General features: G+C 38.5%; 1 protein-coding gene and 1 long non-coding RNA gene across 5 annotated transcripts in view; one reads left to right on the top strand and one right to left on the bottom strand.

Moving 5' to 3' along the window:
• Positions 1-6,244, top strand: part of LOC108445749 — a 27,951-nt gene extending 21,707 nt beyond the window's left edge. The window contains exon 2 of the long non-coding RNA XR_001860710.1: positions 2,633-6,244. This is a non-coding gene — a long non-coding RNA (uncharacterized LOC108445749). The remainder of the gene's footprint in view (positions 1-2,632) is intronic.
• Positions 6,245-7,236: 992 nt separating this feature from the next.
• The window catches only part of LOC103613069, a 40,793-nt gene continuing 37,957 nt past the window's right edge, over positions 7,237-10,072 (bottom strand). For all 4 annotated transcript variants that reach the window (XM_017730517.1, XM_017730518.1, XM_017730519.1 and 1 more), the window contains 2 exons: positions 8,240-8,375; positions 7,237-7,507 (listed from right to left, as the gene is read on the bottom strand). In XM_017730517.1, coding sequence (XP_017586006.1) covers positions 7,408-7,507; positions 8,240-8,375 — 236 coding nt within the window. In that variant the 3' untranslated portion in view covers positions 7,237-7,407. The remainder of the gene's footprint in view (positions 7,508-8,239; positions 8,376-10,072) is intronic.

Raw genomic sequence — 10,072 nt, forward strand, 5'->3', positions numbered from 1 at the left:
AAAAAAAGATAAACTTATTTAAATTATGCGTGCATTGCATGTCAAGCAAAGTTGTAAAGGAAATACTGTCTGAAACTTTTAATCAGAATGTATTAAAAGTATGTAAATTAAAGTATATATTGTGTCTGATTTGAAGGCTAAAAAAATCTATTATATATTTCTGGGCCATGTATACAAGATATACTGCCTTGAACTAGGTTATGTATATATATATATATATATATCCTTGCTTCAGTGGAAAGGAAATATTAGATTTGCTATCACAATATTGACAGGGGAAAACCTCTAGTGTCTCATATCTATAGAATTGGCTACAAATCCAAATCTAAGGTGAGGCACCAACTAAGCTAGGCAGAACTTATTAAGGCAGAACTTACTACATTTGCAGGTAAGGAGGGTGACATTTGAAAAGGACGTGTAACAGAGGCCTGATTTCAATACACTGTGGAAGACGCTCATTGCCTTGCATGTTTGGATTATGATTACAGAAATTTTTTTCCACGTTTCCCATAATTACTTATGTGGCTGCTAGAATGGTAAGCGAAGTCTGGAGTCAAGCTTTCCTCTGGAAAGTATACAGGAACATCATAGCCCTGTAGTATGAGGTCAGATGCATAGATAATGAATCTCAAGAAACATTCAGTAGCTAGTAAATGCTGTGTGCATTTTGAACTGCGCACAAAGGATAGGTGCTTTTGGCCTAGTTTCACTTTCACCTTCTCCTGACTCTGACATTTCTCCTGCAGGACGCCAACAAAGTGTCTGTGCTTTGACATTTGGGATTTTAGAGATGATTTATTTTGCAGAAGGCTGACTAAGAAGTATTCCCTGACTGCAGTCTAGTTTTTCTGGTTGCAAGACAGAAAGTAACACGTTGCCTATCACCAGAGTGCATAGCGTGGCTTTCTTGAAGTTCACTAACTTGGTTTTGTCTTCAAGGTGAAGTTCAGATCTACTGTTTTCTGCCACTTTTAAGGAAAGGTATCTATCTACACAAATACCCATAAAGGTATATAAATAGCTGAATAGGTACAGCAACTGCATTGGCTCTGGTGAAATGCATTTGGTATAAAAGTTTACAGAGGGCAAGAAAAGCTTTCTGGTCACATGACAGATGTAGAAATCCTTCTCACTCCTCTTTCTGTTTACTTCTTTAAAGGCAGTTAATCTTGTGTTTAACCCTCAAAGAGAGAGACAGGCACCACAAAAAACACAATACAAACTCTTTGTTGTGAGAGACACCTCAGGGCATTGAGGTAGCACCACAGATAATCTGTAGAGCTGAGGTATCACAGTTAAGTGTTGATGATTGCTGTGGGCAAACACGTTGAATGTACGCAGACATGATTTAAAGATATGAATGACTGGGAATAATGCTGCTATGCAGAGCAGGTCAGATGCTTTTACCAGGCTTGTTGACAACAGGTTTCTGCAACAAATGGTTTGTTCTGTAGCATGTAACCTGCCGTCATCTTCATGTATTCACACTGACACTCCAAGGTCATATGGAAGATGAAAGAAGAATTCACGTTTGTTGACTGAGGCACTATTTAAGTAAGCTAACCTATTTAGGTTAAATAGGTTACAGTTTTAATGGCTATTTTTCCAGACTTGCTGTACAGAGGAGGATTTGAAGAGACTTTCTAGGTTACCAGTTTTTCAGGTTTTAGTGGTACCCACTATTACACAAACATGACAGTTTGCCTCAAGCAAGGAGAATTTGTCAAAACACAATGTTCCTCTCCCCCATTGCTGCCAAAACATTTCAAGATGTCTGTGGTGTGCATACAGTTATAATGAGTTATAATGTTATTTGTTTACTGTGCATTTCTGCCAGCCTCACTCCCTCAGTCCACATGAAGTAGCAGCTTTGCTGAAGGACTTAGACACTTGTAGTTTAGCCTACACCACCACCATCTTGTATGTCTTCCCTGGCATCATACTTCACTAGTACTATGTTTTGCTGTACTCCAAAGTGCCCCATTTACTACTCTTTTCCTTCTCCTTCCTGGTCTGCTTCTGCTCCTGATGCTGCTTCCTTTTTATCTCCTCTCTTTGTCTCCCTACAGACTCTGGCTGGTGCTTTTTCTTTTGCAGTCCTTTTGGCCTGGACAGCTGCCTGTATCTGTCAAATCCTAATCATCACTGAAGCCCTTAAAATTAATTTTCTTCAAGGAGCTGTTCTGGTTTATTTGCTTTGCCTGTAGTCTCAGTTTGTTCCTCAGTTTATTTGGGTATCCTTCCTCTCACTTTTCTATTGGGTCCTATGTGCTGGGGCAACAAGAGGCACAGAAAGGACATTAATCTGGGTTTGTGAATCAGTTGTGCACTACTGAAGGCTGTAGCTGTGTCACACTGCCTTTTTTACCCTTGGTAGCAAAGATACAAAGCAGTAAAAACTCCAGTTCTTATTTCATGATTTCAGTTCTGACAGTTCCATCATCTGGACAACACAGCAGCTGTGAAACACATATTTGCAGCACTCTTTTCAATGTCACCAGTGGCTGTTTGATTAAAAAGAGATCAGGGAGGAATGTACTGGTCTAAACCTGGCTCTAATGAAGTTGATACATGGAGTCCACAAATGATTGCTTCCTCCTCACACTTTCTTGCTTGCTCTAATTGCTCACAGGGCCAGAGCTGTTTGTTGTTCCCTTACTGAGACACAGACGTGGTGGAGATACCGCTGGGGTCAGAAGACTGAAAACTTGAAGCTGACTTGCTGAAAGACATTTTACTGCATCTGAAAGATACCTTCGCTTCTTTGCATAACCCCTAGCAAATCCTCTGTGCTCTTTGAAGCTGAAAGACTGTTGTTTGTTTTAATGGTTGTAAAGCCTGTGTTGCAGTTTAACTCTCAAACCTGAGTGTGAGGTTCTATGTACACAGTATGTGTTCAGACAGTGTATAAACCCTTTGAGACTGGTTCTCCAGAACTGTTCACTGTGTATACCATCAGGAATTTTAGTTTTAGTGTGTAGCTGAGTTTAGCTGCTTTTGCTGTGTGAGGTTATTTGTTCCTGTCTTACAGTCTCAATGCATTTACGTTAGTAACACATACGCATTTTCTTGAACTGCTTGCTCTCTGGCATATATTGTATAGGCACTATATTTGACTTGAAGGCTTTTTCACCTCTGAAGTGAATCCTTTTCCTGAATGCTTAAGAGAAGAATGTTAGAGGCTGCTGCTTAGAATTTCTGCAAAAAAAAGTCCCACAGAGGTGCTTTATTTGTTTAGGAATAAATAATTTTACAGTGTGATTTAGTGCTTAATGCTTTCTAGTTTTCCCTTGCAGGAGAAAAACTAATAGGAAGAAAGGTTTTGTGGAGGAGAAGGAATTAGTAAAAGTAGTGTGTCTCTTTGCACAGTTAAAACAACAACAAAAAAACCTATCCCAGAGGGTAGTGCAGAAAAAAAGTGTGGTTTTGGTGAATATCGTGGGATCGGAAACTGTATGACCATATTGTGAATAATGAGTCTGAGAAAAAAAGCCCTGGAGGCATGAGATTGTTTCGCAGCTTGTAAGTAAAATCACACTTCCTTAGCGTGAAAGACTTTTGCAAGCATTACAATCTTAAATAAATGATGAAATTATCAAAATTCTGTTGGTTACGAATAGCATCAATAAATCAGTTTGGGAAAGAAATTGCTCCTCCTGTTAGCCTGTAATGTAGTTTGAGAGCCCCTTTAATGTTTTAGGACACCTTTTATACTTTGTTGAGGTTGCAACACCTCCAACACATCATTCCTTAAGTGAAATGCTTTAGAACTTCTCTTTGTGTGATCTTGATTAATTGCAGTCCATCTCTTGTCACTACTGAATACTCCTTCGGTGACAAACCTCAGTTGGCCCCCCTTATTTTACCTCCTACTATGCAAGAACTTTATTTTTCATCACAGTGCCACTTGCAGATTTTAAGGCAAGCAGCTGCACACTGGATATGTATAGATATTTCTGCTGAGTCTTTATTTTTCCACTGATATAGCAACTAGACTGAAGTTGCAAACAGACAAGAAAAGAAAAATCCATCTTCCCAGCTGCCCCTCTCTGAACCAAAATTTCTAGATGTTGGGGAAGATGAAACAGGAAGGCCTGGTGTTTCAAAAGTGGCTTTCATTTCGATGTTGCCTGTAGTTTTCATATTCCCAAAATCTTTTGTCAGGCAATCATATCCACCAGGCCTTCCTGTTTCATCTTCCCCAACATCTCCCCCTTTCCGACGGACACTAGGGTTCAATGTTTTTGTAAGAATGCCAGTTTGGCACTCTAAGCAGATAAATGAGGGGAAAAAAAGCCTGAAACAAAAAAAATTTCGAGCTTTTAGTTAGGAGAGGTCTGGTTTTGTATTCTCAATTTTTATCCGCAGCAGTATGGAGATCTTTAAACTGTTCCCTTAAGGGCTTCTTGGTAGAAAGTTTCCATTCTGTCAAAAGGCTCTTTTTAGGAAGTTATCTCCAGAGAAAATCGTGTCTAAGCTTCTAGACAATAAACAACAGTGCAGTACCACAGGGTCTAGGGTGACCTGGACAGGGTTAAAAGTAAAGGCAGTGACAGCAGTACAATCCTTCCAGAGTGTCTGTGTACATGTGCATGTATAATGTTGACTATGAATATTTATTTAACCTCAGTGCACCCTCAGTAACTTTAGTTCTGGTTATAGGTGCCACATTTGCCCTTGGATAAGTGGCAGGGTCTTTTTTGCTACTGAACAGCTGCAACTTCTCCATCAAATCACCTCATCCAGTCCCTTCGCCTTTCCCTGCCTAAGAGATCCAGGAGTTTTTTTAAAATTTCGTCAACTTACCCATAACTTCTTCATCATTTCTCATTGCTTTTGGAGCATGGTAATAACATATCCTCTGGTATTAAATGTATTTGGATTAAATGTTCAGGCTTGTGAAGGGTAAAGTGAGCAGTCTGGGTATTGTTTTGCTACTCTCTTTCCTACCTTAAAGAGACATTCTTGGGAAGGGCCATTAACTAGCAACAAGAGATGCATGCATCAGTGTTTCATTATAATAAATACCATCTGGTTATGTTACGGAAAAGATGTAGAACTAACCTCCCACTTCAGTTTTTTTTAAAAGGCATGGCTGACTTGATGGGTATGACTAACATTTGTCCTGTAGTCATATGTAAGCCAAGTAAAGTGAGCTATAATTCATGCTAGAAATATTGTCCAAAAAGTGGTGTGAATACCTGGTGAAAATCACAGTAAAATCAGCAATGATTAGGCTTGAAAATTTGCAAATTTCCCTGGTGACAATTTTCATGTTATTGATACATGTTGAGAAAAATCTCAGTATATTTTTCAGAATGCTTTTGGTTCTTCTACCAAAAAAAGGAGATGAAGTGGTACAAGAAGGAATGGATGGCAGGCCCACCTCCTTGGAGTCTGTAGCTACTTCCCAGGAACACAGCAACAGCCATAGGCTACTCTGATCTCTTGTCAGTAGGACAGAAAGGAACAAGCCTTGACTCAGAGAAATGTAGCAAGCTTACCTTGGGCTCCTCCTCAAATTCCCTGGGTCAAAAACTAGATAATTCCAAAGTTTGATAGTTTTCTTTTTCTTTAAAGAATTGATATTTTTCATAATTTTTCAAAGTTTATAGTCATTTGAGAAATCCTAAGTTTACTACACCCTAGAATTTTTGAATCAGAATCATTAAGGCCCTCCTGAGCCTCCTTTTCTCCAGGCTAAACACCCCCAGCTCCTTCAGCTGCTTCTTATAGGATTTGTATTCCAGACCCTTCTACAGTTACATTACCCTTCACAGGACTCACTACTGTTTCTAATGGAAAACAATTTTTTTTGTATTTAATTTTGCTTGAATTTGTTTTATATATTGTTGTTTGGTTTTTTGTTTGCTTTCTGCTTCCTAGGTCTGAGCTGTCACTCTTAATTGGATAACTATTCTGCAGGAAGAGTTATAGTCTCATGTAAACAGCATTTGCACTTGACCTCTAAGTGTTATTGTCTTCATTGTGAAAAAGAGTAAGAAAAGGAAGTAATTCATAGCTATTTCATTATTTATTCTCAGAGTTGTAGCAGATATGCAAATTTCAGTTCTGAACACAAAAATTTTAAAATACTGTAGAATGTAGAATATGGCTGTGATCTGTCTTTTTTCACATACACTTGTGCATTTTACCTCAGTGCACAGATTTATACAAAGCAAGCATAGTAACATATGGTTAGGTTGGGTGCCTGTTTTCAATAAATAGCTTACGTGTTTAACTACCCATTCTTATTTTTTGCAATAAATCACTCAAGTCACTGTAGCAAATAATTTGAACAGTTTAGCAGCATTCTTTGAAGTACTATTGCTTCAAGCATGTAAAGCTAATGAATCTGTTTCCTAAACAATACATTTGTGGTGGCTAGGGGAGCACCACTTGCTTTTTAGCTTTTTTCTGCACTGCAACTGGTATTTTCCAGGCTAATGGTAACAGCGAGTAGCTGAGTTTCCGGGGTGTTCCAACAATCTCAAGGTCTAAAGATCATAAGAAAAGCAAGTATCACAGCCTCTGTAATTAAAATCTCACAGACTGGCAATTTTTTTTTTTCGTTTGTATTGAGTGTATCTTTGAACTAAACTTTGTAATTTTACTTGAAATAGTGTTTTGAGAAGCTTGGAAACTGAATATCCAGATTTATTCATAGGAGGAGTTATTATAAATGTTAGACAATTTTGTGAAATACTCTGTATATGACCAGCTGTAATTACCACAAATGTCTAATCCTGATATCCCTGATGAAGTTTTATGCTGCTGTCTCTTACTGCTAACTTTGGAGGAAACAGCATCCTTTGATTCTTGAATTGATTTCTCTTCACAAATGTGCTGTGATATGATGGCAGATGACCAAATCAAAATCAGCATAAAATTAGAACTTAAGATAGAATGTACAATAGCACATCCAAAATGTACAGATTTATTCCATGTAGTAGTATGTAGCTGCTAACCCTTCAGTAAACCCAGCTTGTCCCAACCTTAAGCACGACAACACCTAGAAACTTACAGGCAAACCCACATATGAACCATTTGGATGAAAAAGCAGAACACTTTGCAAAGAGTGCATTTGCACAAAATCCCCCAAGACCCAAAAACCCCACAAACCCACAAAAAAAACCCCTGCAGGGAGTACAAAATGTATGTGGAATACATGGCAGGCCACAGCTGTAAAGTAGACTCTATGTGTGGTCTGAGTTGAAGTAGAAACACAAAATACAGTGACAAAGAAGGCAACATTGCTTTGCATTTATTTACTAATGCTTACAAAAGTTGTGAATGTATAGCAGTGCTAAAGATTAGCTGCTGCTAGAGCATCTCTTGAGATGACTCACAAGATATAGCATGGAATTTTAAATGCAAAACAGAAATGGGAAAAACTGAGCTTTCTTCTCACATCCTTGTCTCCTCCAGTGGTCTGTTCATGAAATCTTGGATTGCCTGATGTAGGGGTAACCATTTATTAATTGAAGCTTTCAAAGCTGTAATCCACCTAGAAGAAATGGAAGACCAACAATTTTCCATGACCAAGTATTATGTATACATTTCTCTGTCCTTTGAAACATGACTTTAATAAGTGGGGTTTGTTCAACTCTGTTACCATGTGTGCTGATAATCAGTGGATTGGAGAGATGCAAAAGGTGGAGGAGTTGGCTACAAAAACATTATAGCTTAACACAAATTTTCCAACACACTGAAAACCTTTGTATTTTCTTCATTAAATTAAAACCCAGGTAGTGTAATTAGTAGGCTTTAGGTAAAAACTCCCACTGACAGATGTGGAATTTGACTGGATTATGGTGAGGGAATTTACTTTCAGAACGTGTTTTCATTGGCCAATTTACTTAAATTAATTAAATTCTAGTGGCCATTGGCAGGAGTAAATAATTCTTGGGAATGAGGAGGATATACACTCTATTTTGTGTTCAGTATAATCACCCACATATAATTGTGAAAGGCACCTTATCCAGGTTTATTTCCAAACATCTGCAAGCCAGCCCTGCAGTTGTTCCAGCATTGACAAGAAGAGAACTGATGACTCACAGGTTCCAGTATATGTTTTACCACAGTTTGACTAAGGCTACTGCTAAAGCGAAATCTAGAGGGAAAACTGAAAAAAGACTGCAAAGTTGTCACTAGATCCTCCCAAGCTACAGAGTTCCTCTCTCCTAAAGTCTGGTAAATAAACTGGAAAAAAAAGACAAACAGAAAATGTTTGGTTTACCTTTTGTTTTCATTTACATTCTCTGCACATAAGTAAAATGTTTTAAATTCTTCAGATGGAGGTTTGAGTTCAATTACAGATCTCTTGGAGCCCAGGGACTGTTCACTCACAATATAGCCTTGCAGGTAAAGGCCACCTGGACAGAATAAAATGGCATGCATCATGTACATTGCAGATACCATTTATAGAATTACTGCCAATTACAAGCATACTAACAAAACTGGCAAATTGGAATTTCGGATCGGTGTATTCACAGAGTTTTACAGAATTTAGATTTAAAAATGTGAAAGTTCAGTTTCTTTTTCCTTTATGAAAATTGATTTCAAACAGTGTAAAACAGGCTTCCTGTCTATCAAATGATGAGCAATAGAGATTTATTTAGCTTTTCATCAAATAAGGCATGGTAAAATATTTTTCCTAGCTTTTGACTGCCTTTAATGAGGCTGCCTCAAGCCGCTGTAAAGTTCTTTGCAAGGGGGGCTCTTGTTGCTGATATTTTCTTTTTCTTTCCTTTAAAAACTAAAGGGATATGAATTTCAACATGAAAAAAAATTTCCTAAAACCAGGTTTGGCTACTCCTGCTGCCATTAGTAACTGAAATGCCATTGCAGGCCATACTAGCCAGCTGTGAAGAAGAGGCATTAGACAGAATTTGATCTTCTGGACATTTTCATTTTAGCTGGTTTTGTTTTGTTCTTTTTATTTATTTTTTTCTTCCAGAATTTACTTCAGTGCAACTTAAAGTATAAGTTCACTTTATACATACATGATGAATAGTCAGAAAGATCTGCAAACTGGGTCTGTATTTTTGGGGGGGTCTCACATTTAGGCAAACAGCCCCAAAACAATGTTTTAGCATTGAGAATTATATGAGAGAATGAGGATATGTGGTAAAAATGAAAAAAAACTGCAGTAACAAGAAAAAACCACTAGCATATAGAAGAATTTTTATGTAGTAGGATATTTAAACAGCAAAAGAAAATATGTGGGAGGAGCACATGCTTCAGGGTCATCAATGCATAAAACTTAATTTCTGCCTTTCTGTTAATTCACTACTTTTCTCTGGGAAAACCTTAGCTTTGGTTTCATGTGGACAGGAAATCCCATGTCATTTCATAAGTATGGCCTTTGGCAATGAAGAGTGTTATGCGAATGATAAAAAGGGGAGCACCTTTTGCCTGATCATAATAGCATAAGCCCTAAGAAAAGTTTTTCCCTTTCAATCCAAAGACTAGCAAACAAAAAGCATTTTCTTTCTGTTTCTTCTGACTGCCAGCTTCCTTAGCACAGGGAGAAAGCATTTGCAGGTCCTCGCCCATCCCCTCTCTGTGTGTGAAGTGAGCTCTGCTTACAATTGACGCCAGTAGCATCATGTTGCTGCTTTGAGAGTGGGCAGCTACCCTCTCCTGCTGTGGGGAGGGCTCCTAGATGGCAGCTTTAGCTGCAAATGACTGTGGTCACATCCTGGACCACCAGACTCTCCTGCAGTAGGGAAGTTCTGCATATTGAGGGTGGAATAGCTTTAACAAGGCCATGTGTAAACCTGGTAGTTTCAGGAAAACCAGTCTGAGTTCATGGTATCTGAGGATGCTTCCTAACATGCAGGATTTGACAGCTTTCAGAAGATTGCCATCAGTGGGCCTGCCTCAAGCCACCATAAAATGCTTTAGAAGGGTGGATCTTGTTTGTGATACCTGCTCCTGGTGCACAGAATAACTCAATACAGAGAGAAAAAATCAGACTGTGGGAGGAAAAGGGAAAAAGACTAGGGTCAGGAATGAGGTGGCTAGTAGATAAATAGAGACTGAGTCTGGTTGTCCTTCTTTCACCTTC

Source organism: Corvus brachyrhynchos, unplaced genomic scaffold (genome assembly GCF_000691975.1).
Source record: "Corvus brachyrhynchos isolate BGI_N302 unplaced genomic scaffold, ASM69197v1 scaffold33, whole genome shotgun sequence".
NCBI classification, from domain to species: Eukaryota; Metazoa; Chordata; class Aves; order Passeriformes; family Corvidae; genus Corvus; species Corvus brachyrhynchos.